This window comes from Eulemur rufifrons, chromosome 10 (genome assembly GCF_041146395.1).
Source record: "Eulemur rufifrons isolate Redbay chromosome 10, OSU_ERuf_1, whole genome shotgun sequence".
Taxonomy (NCBI): domain Eukaryota; kingdom Metazoa; phylum Chordata; class Mammalia; order Primates; family Lemuridae; genus Eulemur; species Eulemur rufifrons.
The window spans coordinates 16,062,682-16,083,839 of record NC_090992.1 but is presented as its reverse complement, the minus strand read 5'-3'; the positions used below and the strand labels follow the sequence as shown (position 1 = coordinate 16,083,839).

Sequence of the window (21,158 nt, the reverse complement as noted above, 5' to 3'; positions counted from 1 at the left end):
TGGAAGCCCATCATGGTTAGACGCATAGAGAATAAATCCTTATTTCTCAGACTGGTCTTTCTGCAATCATATTTGTGACCCTCCCTGACCACGCCTCCACGGGTAGAGTTGGAAACAGAATCAGTATCTTCTGTTCAGTTAATAACCGGGTGTGCCCAATGATAGCCCGTCTCCTGGCAAGCAGGCTTTTCAGGTAGGGCCCCCCAGACTCGAATGGCTTTAACCAGAGACTAGGAGCCTGTTCATTCAGCTCTGTATGACAGGGAGATGAGCCCGCTGAACTTGAAGACAAATGGAATCCGTGTAAAACTAGAGTCCATGTCCACTCCCTTCGAAGGAGGGCCAGATTCTGCTACAAAACAATCATTTAGGGAGAAATGCTAGCTGAGGAACGATGACACCACCAGGAATGAGGAAGAGTCAATACTGAAAACATAAAATGTGCTTCTCATGACCCATGACCCTGGGAACAACTCCAGTCTAGTGCCTTGGAGATGGGCTTGTAAGTAAGACGTGGAAACTGCTTCTGCAAAGAGGGGATCATTCAGCACACAGCATCCAGAGCAGGTGTCTTGCAACCCAAATCAGTGGCTTTCTTTGCACTGAGAGGAAAATCCAAACTCGTCCCTGACCGCCAGGGGCCCTTGGGATCTGACCCTTTTCTGTCTCTCTGACCTCGTCACATACTGAGCCCTCTTCACTCATTGTTTCCCGCCATTCTGACCTTCTTTCAGCTCCTCTGACGCTCCGAGCACATCCCCACTTCAGGGCCTTTGCATCTGCTGTTCTGCCAGATTTCTCCCATGACCCATTTTCATCATTCAGGTTTCTACTCAACTGTCAACTCTCAAAGAGGCCACCACTGTCTACCCTATGGGAAATAGGGTAGACCCTCCATCTCTATCCTGTTGATTTGTAACATTTTATTACTAATACGTATCACTGTCTAAAATGACCTTACTTATCTATTCCCTTGTTTAAGGTGTGCTCCCCCTGGCCCTGGCCCTGGCCCTGCCCAACAGGGTCGTGAGCTTATTTATTAAGAGCAAAGCCTTTGTTAAGCTTGTTCACAGGTGTATCTGTAGCACCTAAAACCATGGCTGGCACATAGTAGATGCTCAAGAAATCTTCATTATTTCTTCATTATAATTAAGGAATGTGTGAAAAGAATTATCTCACTCTGGCTTGCCGGAATATAATTTAAGATAGGGTATACTCAGAGGGAGAACAAAAATTCTTTCATTTCTGGCCTCTCCTAAGGTGAAGGGAGTGAACACATGCCCCTCACTTTTCAGAGTTCGTGTGTGGGGGGGGTCCCTGTAACATTGTTTTAGAGGTGGGGAATACTGTAATAAATTCGATCTCCCATCTAACAACTATTTATTGAGCCTATACAATATGAAAGGTCACTTCTAGTTTCTGGCAAACAGCAGTGACTAAATGGACAAAGATCTCTGCCTACGGCAGTACTGATGTGGGAGACGTGGTGAGTTTTTGAAAAGAACACAGGTCTTAGAGTCAGAAAGCCCAGATTTTAATTCCTGTGCCATTATACGCTAAATGTCTGTCTAGGAAAGCTACTTGACCTCCAAGCATATCTCACTTTCCTCATCTGTAAAATGGGCATAAAGCTTATTTCATGAGGTTGTTGAGAGGATTCAGTGAGATGTATGAATGTAGGGTCCTAGGCACAGGGAATGAGCGAATGGAATTTTCTTTCCTTCCACCTCCCTTTGTGATTAAACATCCCATCATCTCCTTAGAAGATTTACAGTGATCTCACACCACAGAGCCACAAGCACAGGCTCCAAACAGGTCAGAGGTATTAATGTCAAATGAGGAGAGTGTAACAGATTCAGGCTCCTCTTTGAGCCTGCTGCTCCTTGTCAGCAAGGACAGCCCTCTGAGCAGGTACCAGGTGTCAGTCCTGGCCCTCATGTATGCTGGAGACCCGGTCTGCCAGGGACGCCCAGTGTCACGGGTGCACACAGCTAGCTCTACTGGAGTTGACATGTCCTACAGACAGAACACCTCAGAGCCCATCCAGGGCATATGACATCCAAGTGGCACCTTTCTGTTTTCCTGTGATGCTGTGCCTTCGACATGTAGTAGACCACGGGAACCTTCTGGATCTGTGGTCATCAAGAAGCGTCCCCATGAAGGAGGAGAACTTGGTTTACTTTATGGCACAGCCAGATTCCCTGGGTAACCAAAGAATGTCACTGCACACAAAGATAGGCTCCTCCCAAAGCCAAACAGGTGGGGGACTCAGTTTTTGATGAAGACAGTTAAATTTCATGCTGTTGAACAATTTGGGCAATGTCGTCACTTTTCCTACCTACCAGCAACTGTGCCTGAATAAAAGAACTCTCCCAGCATGTTTTGCTCCACAAGGCACACGCTGGACTTACTAAACAGCTGTGCTTTAGGCATGCTGTTCACCAAAGGCATGTTCGGAGTCAAAGGCACTTAGCTGTTTGTCCCAAGCTGTGCTTGGGAGCACTTGGTGTGCCCATAGATAGTCGTGGGTAGGTGGAGTCATCATTTCCTCTGTCCAGGTCAGGAATTTCAATTAGCTAATCTGCATAGTTTCTCTGGGCCAGAGTCAGCAACAAGACAATACAAAAATAGCTGGCATGAGGGCTTTCTACGTTCTAAATTCTTTCCCCAAATTAATTTATTCCTCACCAAAACCATATGAAGCAAAGAGTATTTGTATCTCCTTTAACAGAGGAGGCAGCTGAGGCACAAGACTCCACTCAAGGTCACAAGGCTAGTAAGAGGTAGCACTGAGATTTGAACTTAGGCATTGCAGCTCCTAGGCCCCCACTCCTGTGCTCCACATCCTGGCAGAGCCAGATGTAAGCTCTTTGCAGCGTGGCCTTATCCCTCCTGCTCACTGCTGGACCCCGGCACCCATCTCAGAGCCCAGCATGCGGTGGTTGCTAAGACAGCCTGCACACCTTAGTTCCCTAGAGATTGCTCCAAATTACAACTCCGAGTTGCCTGACAAAGCTCTGAGATGAATGGGTTTTAGAGTCCCTGTTTTTCCTGACACGAAAGCCTCCCACTTCCAGTCCTGGATCCACCACACAGACAGCACTAATTTCATCCAAGAATAAAATGTGTTACATAACTGCATGGCAGACATGGGGGTGACTGGAGGAGCAACCCGGGAGTGCATCTGGCCACTCGGTCTCCATAGGGTGGCTCGTAGGAAAAACTTTTCATCTCCCTCTGAGCCTCCCTTGGCATGCAAACTTTCCTTCATCTCCTCTGCTTGGTGCTTTCTATATTTTATTTTATTTTGGTCGTGCACATTATTTGAAGTTACTATAGCAACGTGTCACCAGCTGGTATCGCATAGTAATGTTGGCATTTAGGTAGCAAGCTTCCGAAGTTGGCTGTTTCCCTCCCTCTGCGATCTCATCACTCCCACTAATCTTAGGTGAGTGGCGGTAGGGCGGGGGGCGGCGCATTCGCAGCAACCATGCCCCTCTCCCCGATTGTGTTTGTTTTCCAAGGCAGGGCAAACAGATAGCCTCTTTCTTGGTTCACTTGGCACTGCAGGGTCCTGGCTCTGTGTGTGTGTGTGTGTGTGTGTGTGTGTGTGTAGTTGTAGGTGTGTTTACATTAGAGGTTATTAAGTAGATATGTTTAAGTTGAACATTGTGTGCTATTGGCATTATCAATATGATGATGATGATGATGATGATGATGATTTTTTGAATGCAAAAGAGTGGAATGATTTGGGGAAGGCTGCTGTCTTGATTGCAATCACTTAGTGTCCCAGCTAATTAATTTTGACCACACACTATTGGGTTCCTCTTTTTCTCTCTTGCCACCACACAGTGAAGAGACCCCCCACTGTTTTCCTTTGGAGCCTCAGCTCTCCCCCAGGTGTGCAAGACCTCCCTGCGTACTGATGGGCTGAATTAATTAAGAGGATTGATTGTCTTGGATCACTGAAGAGCTTTCTATACAGCAAATAAGCCCTGCCACTCAAGGTGTTAAGTAGCCCCTCATGAGCCAAGTGCCTGTGATGATTATACTTATTTTTACACATTTGACCTAGTTTCAAACCGGGTCTCTTCATGCTGTGATTCATTAGCCACATTTTAAACCACCCTGATCAGAGCGAGGTGACACTGCCTGGTTTGCGCCAGAGTCTCGGACACAATTGCTCTCCGGAATGTAATATGCAAGTCTCCCTGGTATTCTGTTTTAAGAAGCAATTTCCCACCCAGGAACCCGGTGTGCTGCTTGGGTATGGATGAGTGGCTGCCTCATGCCTGGGTAGTAAATATATGTTGGTTACAGAATTTCTGCCAGGGGTGAAAGGAAGGGGGCTTCTCCTTTGCCTGAACTTCCAGGGGATCCCTCCACTCTCCTGTCCCCCATGCAGTGTTCAGGCTTGTCCTGGTTGCCGACAGAACTGGAAGTCTGAGCTCCTACACCGTAAAGTTTGAGCAACGTCAGTGTTGGGGCTGTCTGGGTTGCTAGGGCAAATGCAGTCTGATCACCACCTCCACCCCCAGTTCCTGCACCTCCCAAAACTGAGCCATGGTGGATATGGAAGTAAGGTCTCAAACTTGTACAGAGGGGAAGGAAGGATGCAAATGCCATATTGAGGATATTACTGAAAAGGGGACACGCGTCAGAGAAGCGTAATGTCATTCCAACATTCTATCATTATGTGACCAAGAGAAATTTTTTAAAAATTCAAATGACAGAGAGGAGCCTTTTCTGAATGCGAACCTGCTGCTGGCGTCTCACTCCCTCTCAGGTATCAGCCAGTCACGTCGGTGTGATTTCTGACAGATCGATACCCAAGTGGGCTAGACACCATAGTAGGAAAAAAAGGATGCTTCCAGTCGGAAGTAAAACACTGTCATTTTTCATTAGCAGCCAAATGCAGGTAACTTGTCCAAACTTCGGTCACATCGCACTACAAATCCTACCGAAAGGCACCCAGCTGGGCTTTTCTACGTGGCAGTTAGAACGAAGAAATTAACCATGCTGGTGAGAGTAATTTTGATTGATCAGTGAACTATAACGCACTGTCCAACTCCTAATAAAAAGATAATGGTTTCTTTCATAAAACGGTCACTGGCTCTAAATGGGGACTAGAATCCCCCTCCCCCCCCCTTTTTTTCTTTTAAAATGAAGAATAGAAGTTTCTCTAAACAAGGCTTAAGACAATGCAGCCTTTTCAAGGTAATTCCAGGCAAACTTCAGGTTTGTTTTTTGCTTCCCCCCCCCCACTTCAAATTCAAATTAAGCCATTGGAAATACCAAGCATTCCATATCTATGCATTTGGGGCAGCTGCAGCTCTGACAATGGTGGGTTTTCCACTACACACCACACACACACACACACACACACACACGCACAAGCCCACAATCCCGGTACTCATTTAAGTCAAATCCTTAAAAGTAAACTATTGTGCAAGAGACGACAGCATTTTCTCTCAGAGGCTCATCGATCGTAGAGAATAAAGCTACCCACATCTCTTACCTTGAAGCCGCGGAGTCACCTGCAGAGGCTGTCCCCTCTTTCTTGCACAGCGAGCCAGGCTCTGACCGGCAGCAGAATTACTCCAAAAGGAGGAATAATAAGTCCCTTATATTGTAATTTTTACTGTTTATATGCAAGAAGTGTAGTGGGTCTGCTCACGTAGGAATAAATAAAAAGCCGAACAAACTGCACGGCAGCTACTATGTGAAAAGAAAAGACCTCTAGTGGCCAGAGGCTGAATTTTTTGAGGAAGGGAGAGGAGATTGAGGGAGTAGAAGCAAACACGCTCGTACACACACACACACACACACACACACAGGCACACACGCATGCACATGCACACACCCCCATGCCCCTCAAACTTCCTCCTTTTTTGCATTTGGCCTGGCCAAAGGTGTAAGCAGTAATAATGCTCCTTTCTTGCTTTAAGTGGGACCCGGTTAAGTTCACAGTGACGGTGGTGTTCTATCTGGTTTGAAAGGGATAATTTCACAAACTCATTACCACCCCCTGGGGGCCTGAGCAGGAGAGAGGATTTTACTCTCTGGATCTTCAAGGAGGTGCCACCCGGTGTACTGGCTGCGGGTTCCCATCAACAAAGTGTCATCAGCCATTGCTCCTGACAGTCCCGCTTGGCACTCTCTGCCACAGATTTGCATGTTTTCTAAACATTTGTGGTGCTGGCAGGCAGGGCCAGCTTCCTGGACGTATGGACTGTGTAGTCAGTCGTACACGGCCCCTTGCTCAGAAGGGCCCCGCGGCTGTTTTGAAATTCTGAATAATTTTAAACAGGAGCCCTGCAAAATGAAAGTCATTTTGTTCTGGGCCCCACAAATTACATAGCTGGTCTTGCTGATGTGAAACTCACGATTCCTAACTTCCTAATTGAAAAGAACCTAGAAGAAAATGAGAAGCCATATCTTTGGGAGCTACTTTGGGGAATGCGAGCTTGGAGAACATTCAGTTTCCCAAAAGACTACCTGTGGATGAATTCAGAGGGCCTTCCTGGGGTCACCAGCACTGTTCCCCTACCAATGAACTAAATTGTAAACCTGGGAGGATGCGCGTGCGCGCGCGTGCACACACACACACACACACACACACGCACACACGCAGGTATACCTCACTTTATTGCACTTCACAGATACTGTGTTTTTGACAAATGGAAAGTTTGTGGCAACCCTGCCTTGAGCAAGTCGGTTGGCACCATTTTCCCAACAGCGTGTGCTCACTTCCTGTCTCTGTGTCACATTTTGGTAATTCTTGCAACATTTCAAATTTTTCATTATTATTACATCTGTTATGGTGATCTGTGGTCAGTGATCTTTGATGTTACTATTGCAATTTTTCTGGGGCACCATGAACCATGCCCATATAAGGCAACAAACTTCACTGGTAAGTGTTGTATGCATTCTCACTGCTCCCCCCCAGCTCTCTCCCTCTCCTCAGGCCTCCCTCTTCCCTGAGACACCACAGCATTGCAGTTAAGCCAATTAATAACCATACAGTGCCCTCTAAGTGTTCCGGTGAAAGGAAGACTTACACATCTCTCGTTTTAAATCAAAAGCTTAGCGAAGAAGGTGTGTCAAAAGCTGAGATAGGCTAAAAGCAAGAACTCTTGTGCCAAACAGCCAAGTTGTGAATGCAAAGGAAAAGTTCTTGAAGGAAATTAAACCTGCTAATCTAGTAACCACAGAAATGATAAGAAAGTGAAACAGTTTATTGCTGATATGGAGAAAGTTTGAGTGGTCTGGGTACATCAAACCAGCCACAACATTCACTTAAACCAAAGCCTAATCCAGAGAAAGGTCCTAACTGTCATTCGTTCTATGAAAACTGAGAGAGGTGAGGAAGCTGCAGAAGAAAACTGGGAAGCTAGCAGAGGTTGGTTCATGAAGTTTATGGAAAAAGGCTGTCTCCATAATAAAAATGCAAAAGCAAGTGCTGACGTAGAAGCAGTAGCAAGTCATCCAAAAGATCTAGCCAAGGTCATTAACGAAGGTGGCTATTTGAAATAGCAGATTTTCAGTGTAGATGAAACAGCCTTTTATTGGAAGAAGATCCCATCTGGGACTTTCATGGCTAGACAGGACAGGTCATTGCCTGGCTTCAAAGAGCAGGCTGACTCTCTCAGCTGGTGACTTTAGGTTGAAACCAATCCTCATTTACCATTTTGAATATCCTAGGACCCTTCAGAATTATGCTAAATTGACTCTTCCTGTGCTCTAGAATGGAATGACAAAGGCTGCATGACAGCATATCTGTTTATAGCATGGTTTACTTAATATTTTAAACTCACTGTTGAGACCTACTGCTCAGGAAAAAAAGATGCCTTTCAAAATGTTACTGCTCATTGACAATGCACCTGGTCACCTAAGAGCTCTGATGGAGATGTGCAAGAAGATTAATGTTTTCTTGCCTGCTGACACAACATCCATTCTGCAGCCCATGGATCAAGGAGTAATTTCAACTTTCAAGTCTCATTATTTAAGAAATACATTTTGTATGGCTACAGCTGCCATAGATAGTGATTCCTCGGATGGATCTGGGCAAATTACATTGAAAACCTTCTGGAAAGGATTCACTGTTTTAGATACTGTTAAGGACATTTGTGATTCATGGGAAAAGATAAAAATATCAATATTAATAGGAGTTTGGAAGAAATTGATTCCAATCCTCATGGATCACTTTGAGGGGCTCAAGACTTCAGTGGAGGAAGTAATTGCAGAAGTGGTGGAAATAGCAAAATAACTAGCATTAGAAGTGGAGCCTGAAGATGTGATAACAACATTTGAATGGATGGGGAGTTGCTTCTCCTGGATGAGCAAAGAAAGTGGTTTTTTGAAATGAAATCTACTCCTGGTGAAGATGCTATGAACACTGTTGAAATGACAACAAAGGATTTAGAATATTACATAAACTTAGTTGATAAAGCAGCGGCAGCATTTGAGAGGACTGATTCCAGTTTTGAAAGAAGTTCTGTAGGTAAAATGCTATCAAACAGCATCACATGCTGCAGAGAAATCTTTTGAAAGGAAGAGTCAATTGACACAGCAAACTTCATTGTTGTCTTATTTTAAGAAACTGCCACAGCCACCCCAACCTTCAGCAACCACCGCCTCGACCGGTCAGCAGCCAGCAACATCGAAGCAAGACCCTCCACCAGCAAAAAGATTACAACTTGCTGAAGGCTCAGATGATCATTAGCATTTTTTAAGCAATAAAGTATTTTTAATTAAGGTAGTACTTTGTTTTTTTTAAAACATAATGCTATCATACTTAACGGACTACCGTATGGTGTAAATATAACTTTTATATGCACTAGGAAACCAAAAAATTTCTGTGACTGGCTTTATTGTAATATTCACTTTATTATAGTGGTCTGGAACTAAACCTGCAATATCTATGAGTTATGCCTGTATATATTTTATATTTGTTATATATTTTTAACAAAAGATAACCTTTAAAAAAAAAAAAAAGGCGGTAGTTTCTGATACTGCACAAACCTGCCTTGGACTGGGCCACAGTGGAACTGTTTTTGGCCACCATGGCAGCCCCAGGGAAATCTTGCAGGAGACAGCTGAGAATGGCTTCTCACCCCTGGTGGGTTCATGGCCAGTGTTTCCTTTACCAGGGTCCAGAACAGATCTGCCTAAGTGCTGCTTGCAGACGTTAGTGCAAACAGAAAACCCACCCTGATACGGACTCATAAAATCTGGGAGGGAGACAGCGGAAAACGCTGTGCTGATGTCTTCTGGTGCACGAAAGGGCGTGGTGCTCACGTCTCTGCTCCCCAGGGCTCCTCTCCAAGTCCCCACCTTTATTTCGCTGTTGTTTGAATCCTTCTGGCACTGATTCTGCCTTGCAGATGAAGAGTCTTATTATTTTTTCCTTCATGGACATTAATCTTGTTTCCCAACTAGATTATAAATTCACAAAGAGCAAGGGCCATCTCTTCTCATTTCTTTTATCCCTTACTGCCCCTAGCAAGTTCCAGGCCCGGTAGATGTTGGGTTCTCACTGGCTGACTCGTGGTGATCCAACAAATGATCCATCTGCAGAGAACCTTGGTGCATTTTAAGGTGCTACAGGAACCGTCTGATTCTTTTGATATTCTTCTCGGGGTAGATATGGGTGGATTATTGTCCTGCTTGACAGATGACACAATTGGGGCTTACCCATGTAAAATTTTTATCAGAAAATGAAACTCTCTCCAGGATCTCGATATTGCCTGGGTCTCCAGACATCAGTATGGCACCCTTTTCCCCATGCACAAGCATCAGGATAGAAAATGGATCAAGTCTTATGTCTGGAGCTCCTATTACAGTCATGGACACATAACATTTATTCAATGAATGAGCCATATGGAAACCTTTCCTCATAGGGAAATTTCCCATACTGGTCTGGTAAGGAGAGATTCTCCATCCCTGGAGGGCCTTTGTGTCCTGGGCTGGGATGTTCGGGTGTTTTCCAGTGTGAAGTCAAGAAAATGGAGATGGTGAATCTTGTGGTCCTCTCTCTGTTGTTTCATGGTATTTTTCTTCATGTCTTGTAGAGTCACTTTGTGGCCTGTATGACAGCCATCCTAAACCAGATGGGCGACCAGCACTACTCCTTCTATATCGAGACCTTCCAGACCAACTCTGAACTTGTGGTGAGTCTGCAGCGTGCTGGGGTTGGGGGAAGAACTCTCGGTTCTCATGAGTTTAGGGCAAGAAGGTCTCCCCACAGACCTCGGGGTGTGTGTGTGTGTGTGTGTGTGTGTGCGTGTGTGTTTAAGTTTACAGACTTGTGCACGTCTCATACCCTGTTTCTTGTATTTCTCATGTCTTCATTCCATGTCAGAGACAAGACGTGAATGTCTACTATATAATCTAGATGTACTTTAACCAATATTTGTTGAATCACAGACATTTTGGAGCTCAAGAGCATGAGTGATAGAGTCACACAGTCTTAGGTTTGAATCTAGGATTTGTTACTGGCTAGCTATGTGAGCATAGGCAAGTTGACCTCCCATAGGCCTCAGTTTCCCCATCTGTAAAGTGGGGATAATATCATTTATGTCGCAGGGTTGCATGAGGACACGGCAGTTCTCACATAGCAAGTGCCCAGTAAAAGATAGCCATTGTTGTATTAAGATCACAAATGCACAGAAGAAGTTGGCCTCTGAGCCTGCCTCTTCTAGCCTCTCAGGATACATTTGCTACAGGACTCCCTGCCTGTGGCCTGTAGTCTGTGTCCTGTGGCTCATGCCTCTGCAACAGATAACTTTCTCAACATAGAACCCAGCCCAGCCTATTCCTGTCCTGGGCTTGTAGCAGAACACCCTTTGCCCTTAGCATGGTCACCTTTGTCACTGTCTCCTTACTGCTGCCAGATTCAGGAGTCCTACTGCCTAGTTTCACTCTCCGTGCTCCTTGGAGGGACCAAGGGTACCAGAATTGGACCCACCTCAGAGAGTGGCCCATGAAAAAGGAATCATTAGAAAGTCAATGCCCTACACCTGCATCCACTCAACAGTAAGATGTTTTCCCCATTGGAGTAAGATTGGCAAAAAACGGAACCTTCCCACCCACCCCCAAGCTGTCCATGTCTTAGGACATGGCAACAGAAAAACTGGATTCCTGATTTTCAATTCTCTATAGAAGGAAAGATTTCTGGGAAAGGGAGGCAGGAAAGGGAATTCTTATCTGTTGAACGTATACATTTTCTTATATAAGCCTCACAACAGTATGACATAGGTGTTCAGAGTCACACTTTGCAAATCTACAACCTGCTTGCTCAAGGCCCCATAGCTAGTAAGTGGCAGAGGTGGATTTGAACCTTGGCACGAACCCTTACTTACACTGTGCTGCATCTCCTCCTTCAGAGCCACGTTTTCCATCTGTGAGCCAGAGCTTTCTCCATTCCCACGGGAAGGGAGTGTGCTGTGATGATAGCCACAGTTCCCCGGGTGACGTCAGGGATGGGTAGTAATACTCAGCACTGTCATCATCAAGCATGTGACAAGCGTTTACAAGGGCCAGGCCCTATGCTTAGCATCTGAGCACAGTAAGCACCCAGTCCTCCCAGTAGCCCTTTGAGGTGGATGGGGCCCCCATTCTGCTGATGGGAAGCGGATGGAGAGTATTGAGGCAATTTTCCCTAGAAACAAAGACTGCTGGAAAGGAACAAATGCCATTTCCAGAATTTTGCAATTCAGCTTAAAGCAGTGATTTTCAAATTATGTTGCTCGTAGGCTCACTATCAGCCAGCATAAACACAAACACACACACACACACACACACACACACACACAGAATTCAACCAGAGCTGTTCTACTTTTATTTATTGTGTATATGGGGTTCTGGGTGAAATTTTATTTGGGCAAAGTAATCTACTGTTAAGATAATTTGAACATTATTGGCTTAGGGAAGAACTCTGAATGGGCTTCACCTAAAGCCTGCAGGTGGCATGACTTCATTACCTCCAGCTCGGAAGGGTCCCGGCACCACTGGTTCTGGTCTTGGTTGTCTGGCTTTGTCTTCATTGTGTGTTCTCCAAAGAGGGAGAACGAGTGAGGCCCACTGCAAAATCTGATGGAGTGTGTTGTGATCCACTCTGAGCCTCTTCAACGGAGAGAAAAAGGGTCTCTGTCATTGTGTTTCTTCAAATCTGTTCGTGTGAGTGTGTGCAGTGTATGAATTAGCTGTGTTTACAGCACTGCTAATTAGATGTTCATTTTAATAATAGTTTGTTTGCTCAGTGACCTGAGATGCTTTCATACAGTGTCAATTATTTCCTTCTCAAATACATATTTGGGAGGATGATTATAAAATTGCCACATCAACGAGTGCATTTACTTTTTTTATTCCCAAAGACAGAATTAATCGTGCTTTACTTTGAGAGTGTTTTAGCAGCCCACATTCATAGTCCGCTGATATTTGCGAAACAGTCTCCCAGTAGCCAGATTTTAAGCTTCCATTTAAAATCCACTGCTGTGGGTTTCACTGAATTTAGTTAGTGAAGGCTGTGCCCTCTACCTTTATCTTCCTCCTAAAAATAATAAAGAAAAAAATTTAAAGAGCCAACAAGCTCTGAGCACTTCCAGTCAGCTGCTAGAAAACAGGATAACTATTGCACTTGACTATTTCAGGACTTCTTGATGGAGACCTTCATCATGTTCAAGGACCTCATTGGCAAGAACGTGTACCCCGTAGACTGGATGGCCATGAGCATGGTTCAGAACAGGTGAGCTGCCACCCCCTTCCAAAAAGCCACCTCACTCTGTGGTCACTTTGAAGATCACTGGCAGAGATGAGGTAGAGATGGTTGTTCCCTGGTGAAAAGAAATTAAAGTGTTAAACGCATCCTTTCTTTCTACCTTTACACTCAGGGAAGAGCTCCTCACCAATCCTGAAGCTACTCAAAAAGTCCTCCCAACCCTCTCCCTGCTTTCAGTCTCAGTTAGGATATCATACTTAGACATGTCTGTGTCTGTGGCTTCCCTAAACTCTCGAGACAGGAGGGCCTAGGCAAGCATTTTTAAAATTATAGTATTTTTAAATATATTTAAAAAATTAAAATATTAACATATTTTATGACATATGGTAAAAGAAGTTTAGGAGGCATTGGATTAAACAGCTTTAATGGGTTTTTCTGCTGCAGGACTTCTCAGAGCTTTCAATATGCTAGTGTGATTTTTCTAAGAGAAGGATTTAGGATACGGCATTTTGCAGATTTATTTGCCTATGGAACCATATGGAACCATATGCATTTGCTCCATCTTTATGTGTATATATGATACCTATTAACATCTCACAGACCATCAATGTAACTCAAGTATGACTTAGATCCCACATGGCCCAGCAGAATGTGAGATAAAAATGATTATAAACAATTTCAGTCTTAACTGCTAGATCTCTAATATCATTTCACCAAAGTGAAATCCAAGTCATAACACTCATTAATATTTTCAAATATTCACTTTCTCCATTCCTCTGGCTTTCAGTCTCTCTCATGCAATGGTTTCCCCAAGCTGCTCTCAGAACCTTATTCTCGAACTCTGTCTGTAAGTTCCTTTACAGCAGCACATCCTTGGCCTCTCCCCCTTTCCTTTGGCTTCTCACATTTGTTTTAGGTCTTTTCCATGGACAGCCATTCACCTCAGACTGGCTTCTGGTTTTGTCTCCCTTTACCTACTGCCCTTGTTTTATATGAAAAAGCGCAGCATTGGCCGGCAGAGACAGAAATACCTTTAAAAGGGAGAGTAAGGGCAGAAACTGAAAAGGCAAAAGCAGAATTCTCTTAAGCAGAGGGAAAGAGGGAAGACTATAAACATATATATATTAATAGTTGTGTTATTGGATGCAGTCTGAGAATTTCTATCTCAGGTACATCCAAAAGCTGACTCTGATCCCAGATAGCCTCTACCTTCCCTTTCAGTCTTCTGAAAAGCTGTTCTTGCATTGCCTGGATGCCACAGTGCCCAGCCATGTGACCACAGAGACACATTTGGCCACAGTGTGCTTGGGGCCGACTTTAGGGATTGGTGGAGGGGAGGAGGGGTTTGTCCAGGCAGAAGGAAGCAGCTGCCTGTGCATCTCTGCTTACGGTGAGAAGAGGAAAGTCAGCTGAGACACACAGCGCCAGAGAGGATGCTCAGCCTGGGTTGACTTGCCCCCACTCTCCCTGTGCACACCACGCAGGTGGGAAGCTGGCCTTTGCAATGATGGAAGTGCAGGTGGGAATTAGGCCCAGGCCACATCGCGGGTCAGAGGCTGGTCCCTCCCTAGCTCTGTGTCTGGGCCAGCTTCCTGGGCATGAGACCTGTGCAGCTGCATAAGACCCCACACTCTGAAGGGCCCCATGCTTGGTTTAATGTCTGACATCATCACCTTGTAGTGCTTGATAATTTTTGAACAAGCGGACTCACATTTTCATTCCATACTGAGCCCCACACACTGTGTAGCTGGTCATCGGTTCTGTCATGCTCAGTCATGTCGAGTTGAGATCGAGGCCACCTCCTACTCTGTGTGTGGCCCCTTCGCTCTTTGCCAGCTGGTCAGTGACATCGTGGGGTTTGCCAAATTACTTGAAGCACCTGGGAGATGCAGCGGCGGTCATTTTCTCCTCATCCTATGTTTCAGATACACTCGGCTTCTCAATATTACCTACTTGTCCATACTTCTATGACTTTGCATAAACTATGGCTCTGCCTGCATGCCTCTCTTCCCTTCTAGACCAGACTCAAGATGAAAGCATCCTTCAAATTCTTGACCACATAATCCTTTCTGGTCCTTTGTGAATCCCTCTAGGACTCTCGGGCACTTCCTGTGCTGCCTGTAATCATCTCTTCCTATGACTGCCTCTCCCGTTAGGGAATGGGCTTCTTGAGGGCAGACAAGCACAAGTGTAATTTATCTCGTGCTTCCAACTCCTGGTACACAACCTGACATTCCTGAGCATGTACAATGAACTCTGTATATCCAAAGGGTACTTATTGATAAGGATTTTTAAAGAGATGCAACTCAAAGTTGCCCAAGCAAAAAGAGAATCTAGTGGCTCAGATAGCTGAAAGAACCTGGAGGTATGGCTTCAGGCATGGATATATCTAGGTGCTCAAATAGTGATGTGGGGAGTCCGTGTCTTTGTCTCTGCTTTTCTCCTGTTGGCTTCATTCTCAGGCAGATGTTCTCTTTATAGTGGGGAAAATGGGCTCTAGAAGTTGCAGATATCTGTCTTGTTGGATTTGCAACCCCAATAGAAAGAAAAACCTTTTTATTTAATAGGTGCAGCAAACGTCCCCAGGCTTATCTTCAAAGGCCTAATTTGGGCTACATGTCCATCCATAAACTTCTCTGGGTGGCAGAATGAAATTGGGCTTGGATTTCATGACCCACCTTTGGTACCGGGTCAGCTCTACCCAAACCACAAAGTTTGGGAGCAAGGCGGGAGGAAAGGAGATTTGTTCTCCAAAAGAAAATCTAGCAGTTGTTACCAGAAAGTGGAATAACTGATGGGCAGGCAAGAGCGCAGGTATCCATCACGGATACAGGGTCAGGTGATGGGAGCCCTGACCGAGCAAGCCTCTCCCTCTGAGCTGTCTGCGCGGTCATTCTGGGAGAAACATGTGCTGATCCTCGTGGGGGTGCTTTGGAGGAACGTCCCCTTCTGAAATCTCAGCTTGCTATGGACTGTAGTCATTTTGGGGACAGGCCCCCAGAGATGCTTCAGTAATCCTTGTTTCTTCATACCTAGAAAATTAGAATACAATTTTTTTAAGGGACCTAAGATAGTGGAATTGTCTCCTAAATAGAAACATTTGTATCCATGAAGGATCAATTAAAAAAAGAAAAGAAAAGAAAAGAAAGAAAAGAAAAGAAAGAAAAGAAAAGTTAGACTCGGGAACACAACCCGGGCTTCAGACTCCTTCATTCTGCCACTTTCTGTTTCTTGGGAAGACATTTAACCTCTTGGAATGTCAGTTTCCTAGTCTTTAAAATGGGGCTAGTGATAGTCTCCATTGCATGAAAATTTCTTTCTGTGTGTGAGGATAGAGTGACATTCCTTAGCACAGTGCCTGGTATCTAGGAAGAACTCAATAAATGGCAGCATTGCCATCAGTAGGTGATGACAAGAAACTTAGCCTTGAACTAGAGAAGCATATGATAATGTCAACCAGAAAAGGTGACTATTTATTCTTCTTACAGGCACATAGCTTAGTTTGTAGATTTTCTTCATCTTCCAGCCACAAGGACCCCGTATATTTATAAAGCACTAGAAATTTTTTCTCTGTTTTTGCATTTTGTGTGGTATTATAATAGCTAACATTTACTAAGCACCTAGATGCATCACTGTTGTCAATGTTTTTACATGTGTTAGCTCATTTAATCCTCCCTGCAACTTTACAACGTAGAACTATTATAATCAGCGTTTTATATGAGGAAGGTGAGGCACAGAATAGGTAAGTAATGTACTCAGTGTTGCATTGCTAATAAGAAACAGAAGCCTTTCAATGGGAGCCCATGTCCTTAATCTCCACTGCTTCGCTCAGTAAAATAGTGAGGGTGTGTTATTAAGTGCTTTGTATGAATATGCAAACCGAAGCCCAGCGAGGTAAAACAACCTGCCAAGGTCAAGCAGCTAGTTAGTGGAAGATTTCAACCCAATTTGGACAAACAGAACATGTCCCATGACTTAGCCCAGACCAGTATTCCCCAGAACATCCTCTTCTCTTCTCCAAAAATATTCAACTCATTCATGTGGCCAAGGCCAACGTCACTTGTCAGTAAGTCCGGACATTAACATTCTTTCCTTCTTTCTTTTCCTTTTTCCTTCCTTTCTTCCTTCATTCTTTCTTTTTTCTTTATTTTCCTCTTTCTCTTTTTCTTTCCCCTATTATCTATATGTTATTGTGATTTACCTAATTTTACGGTTTTCTGTTATCACTTACTATGTGTGTAGGTATGTATTAGTCATCTATTATGTATGTATTTATCTGTTCGTCGGAAAAGGGAGTGGAGTTCCCCAGATTTGAGTGTCTCTCCAGCTGTGCACTGTTTGTGCATGCAGACATAGTGACACGTCAATTGCAAGAAATACTTCCTGTCAGAGGATTTTTCTCTTTGGTAAGATGCAACACTTAGTAAGATCTCATTTACATGATGTAGTTAATTTTTAAATGATCAAGTTCTTTACAGTGGTGTAAATTAACAAGATTGTGCCTAGGAGCCTCATTTTCCCCTCTTCAGTCTGCACCTTGATGTGGAAATTCAGTGTTTTGAGGGAGCTTGGGGATTTATACACATCCCTGATGCTCCCCTCATGCAGTCAGCCAGCGCCTGCTTATTGAATGCCGTGGGGCTCCAGGGCTCTAGGGAACGGACAGGCCCATTTAAACTCTAGTCCCAGAAGGCAGAGGGCTTCCAGAGTGGCTGGCGAGATAATAAATATTCCCATGGAAATAGGACCAAGTGCTACAGTCACTGCCATGAGTTCAGAGCCCAGAGAGAGCTCAGAGGCAGCACAGAGAAAGTAAGACTTAGGACTGCCTAGGTTCCATTCCCATCTCCACCATTCGATAGTTGTATGACCTGGGGCAAGTCACTTAGCCACTCTGGACTCAGTTTCCCTCACTGTAAAACGGGACTAATCCTAGTACCTATCACAAAGGATAAAATGAAATAATATGCACACGGTAGTTAGAGCAGTGTTTGGCACATAGCAAGCACTTTGTAAATGCTAGTTACTTTTATTTTTGTATTCCCATGGTCCAGGTATGTCTAAAACACTTCTCAGAAGAGGCAAATGTGGGCTGGATCTTGTCTACCTTTATTAGTGATGTATTTCAAGGTCTAATATTATCTCAAGCCCAGAGTAGGTGCATAGTAAGGTCAGAGCAGTTGGCCCTAGGGAGTTGAGTAGGGCAGCACTCAGCAATCACACAGTGGCCCCATCAGCATGCTGATGAGTCATTGACACCCACTCTGCCTTTGTCCTGCCTACCTTAATTTGTAGTGAGTATTCATTTGTGGGGGTCTCCATCTCCTCCAATCCACATCAGCCAGAGGGGCCTCTTCATGGTCTTTAACCAGCACGACACTCCTAATGCACGATTTCAGATTCCAGGAAGCTGCTACATCCCTAACTGGACTCCCAAATTATGCAGGAAATGTTGGGGGGCACTTGGGGTGAACCGTGCATGGACACTGAGCTGGAATATGCTGATCCACTCTAACCTTTCGGTGCATAGAGCATTCCGTGCGTTGTTAGGGAAACAGCTTAAAGGCTCCGGGAGAATGGATATCTCAGTGCCGCAAAGGGAGGGATAGGACCTCCTATCTCCTGGACAGCTCTTTTATTTCCATCTTCAACTTTTGACCAGTAGAATCAACTACATCCCAGGAGCCACAGAAGAAAGGGGAATGGGACTCAGAGCAGCCCTTCCCCTCCCTTGCTGAATCAGGGCATGCCGCCTCCTCCTTTGTTCCCATCATACAACCCGTGGGCGTGGGTCAGTGCCGTGTTGTCACATTGCAGTGTTATCAGCCTCAGATCCTCCTGCCCCAGAGCTGTGAGGCAGCCGGCAGTTAAAGATAATGATATAATGACAACAGCAGCTGACTTTTGCTGGGGACCTCTGTGTGCTGAGGCCCTGGGCCACTGCTCCACGTGCTGCATCCCGTTTAGTCTTCACTCACGGCTCATTTTACAGATGGGGCAAGTGAGATTCACAGAGGTCAGACAAACCACCCAAGGCCACAGCTCAGACGGTGATTGAGTGGGAAGTTGACCTAGGCAGGCTTGCGGCACCTACGGAAGTCCGTGTGCACCTCCCATTCCTGGATCCAGGCCAGGGAGTGGTGCATAGAGTGCGCTTGTATGTGGGCTGACTCCTGCTGCCTCCTATAGCAAGGATTTGTTCAGCCACATGGGGGGAAGTAGGAAGCTGGGGACCTGAGCCAGCAGTTGCTGTGAAGCCTCACGCGGAATAGTTTTTGGGATACCAGCCCTGGGTTTGGCTTCTCTTTCTGCCAGTTTCTTCCTACTCACAACAGCTGACTTCTCTGTTTCCCTGCTCCATTGCATATGGCTTCTGGATCCTCATGGCATCATCTGCTCGTGGCTTCTGCTCATGGCTTCTACTCAAGATTTGGTCCATCGCATTCTCCCTCCTTTTGGACTGCCTAAAAGGCTACTCTCATCTGGGCTCAGGTATCCCCACAGGGCAGTGCTACCCTTAAGACCACCCACGGGTTGCTGGCTGGCCTGCAGAAGACTGCTTTGAGTCAAGTGTTGGCCCTGGGCCCCATCGGCCGTGAGCAGGGCAGCAGGGTGACATGGACAAAGTGTGAAGGGACTGTGTACACGGTGGGCATGCCCAGAAGCACGCCAGAGCCAAAACGTCATGGCAGGTTGACCTTCCCAGGAGCCAGTGTATCCCTCTGGTTAATTGCACAGGCTTTAGAGAAAGACAGACCGGAGGCTGGGTCTGGACTCTGCTGCTTATTAGTGGTGTGAATGTGGGGAAAGTATTTGATCTTTCCAAGGCTCAGTTTCCTTTTCTGTTAAATGGGTATATTAGCTCCTACCTCAGTTTGTAGAATTAAATGAAATAATGTGGAGCTCTGAGCATAGGGTATATGGAGGATAACTATTGATACTTCCATTGTTATTATTACTAAAGTGAGCTCACTGCTTGGATTGAATGGAATTACAGAAATGTCCTTGTGGACAGAATTGCATCGTGGCTAAATACCTAGATTCTAAAGGTAGCACACCTTTGTTTAAATCCTCACTCTATATGTACTCGCTGAGTTATTGGGGAAGTTACCTAAACTCACATCTCTAAAATGAAGACAATCTCTGACTCAGAGAATTAATGTGAGAATTACAAAAAAAAGATAATAAAGTAAAGAATCCATGCAAAGCACTTAGCACGGACCCTGGCACATAGTTGGTAACTGTGGGTGTGATTGTCGTTACTCTTACCCAGCCTGCTAAGCATCCTGGCTGAGATGCAGGAGGTGTTAGGCTGAGATTTGATAATGAACTTTGTTTTCAACAATTCAAGTTCATTGTTGAGAGTAACAGAGAGTTGAGTGTGTTTTTATCCCAACCTGCTTCATCATATTAGTGTCTAGGGGCTTTAGGTATTAATATAATTATTTTTTGCAAAAGAAGAAAAAGGAGAAGAAAAAAGGCCTTCTTTTCCAAACCTAGACATGGGAAGCCAAAGCTAAGTGATATTGTGATTCCCAGTGTGTGGCTCTGGAAGAATCCAGAGAGAGGGAGGAACCTTGATTTACCTGCCACTAACCCCCATCATCAACACAGCAGGCCCATAAATTCCTGGTCATGGGATGGGCCTTGGAGAGGTGGAGACAGGGTTAGGCTGACAACCAAAATAATGCCTGTTACTGGAGCTACTGATAGCTTTGTTGCTGCCAAGAATGTATAAAACCCCTCATTTTGGTATTGTGTTCGAGATCTGAGATGTTTATACATAAGATGACAGCCACTCAATGCATTTCCATCTGGGGAGTAGGATAACTAATCTTTAAAAAGATACAGATGTTGTTTTAAAGGCACATTAGCAAATGACAGAATAGCAAGACCAAATAAATCTTACTCTTTGACAGCCTGGTAGGGCAGTGGATTTTGTGGGATTTTTATTTCTGTCCTGCCTGCCTCAAAATTGTTTGCTAACTGCTCCTTGTCCTCTGCTCATTTTGCTGTCAACCCCTGCCTTTAGAAGAATGACACAATGCAAAGGGGTCCTAAGTGACCTCAGTTCCTGCATTGCTGTTGTCACTGTGTGTCAGGTGCTGTACTCACCACTTCCCAGGCGTTTGCCTCCTAAACCCGGCAGTGACCCTGGGAAAGAGTTTACTACTGTCTTACAGGGAAGAAACTGAGACTTCAGAGGTGATATTAACATGTTCCAAATCCACACAGCTGGAAAGTGGCAAAGCCAGAAATCACATCCAAGTGCGTGTGTGTGTGTGTGTGTGTCCAAATCTTGTGATTCCAATACTGGGCTACATTGCCTTCTTTGTTCAATAAACATTTAGGTGTTTAATGAACACCTGGCCCAGAATTCTTGACAAGCAATACCTGATGTAGCAAATGCTATAGATACTTTGCCACCACCCAAAAT

The 21,158-nt window shown here is 44.9% G+C and overlaps 1 protein-coding gene across 1 annotated transcript in view; it reads left to right on the top strand.

The window, feature by feature from the left end:
* The window catches only part of DOCK2 (dedicator of cytokinesis 2), a 389,839-nt gene that overhangs the window by 290,047 nt on the left and 78,634 nt on the right, over positions 1–21,158 (top strand). The window contains exons 28-29 of the mRNA XM_069484225.1: positions 10,074–10,172; positions 12,654–12,748. Of these exons, the coding sequence (XP_069340326.1) occupies positions 10,074–10,172; positions 12,654–12,748 (194 nt within the window). The remainder of the gene's footprint in view (positions 1–10,073; positions 10,173–12,653; positions 12,749–21,158) is intronic.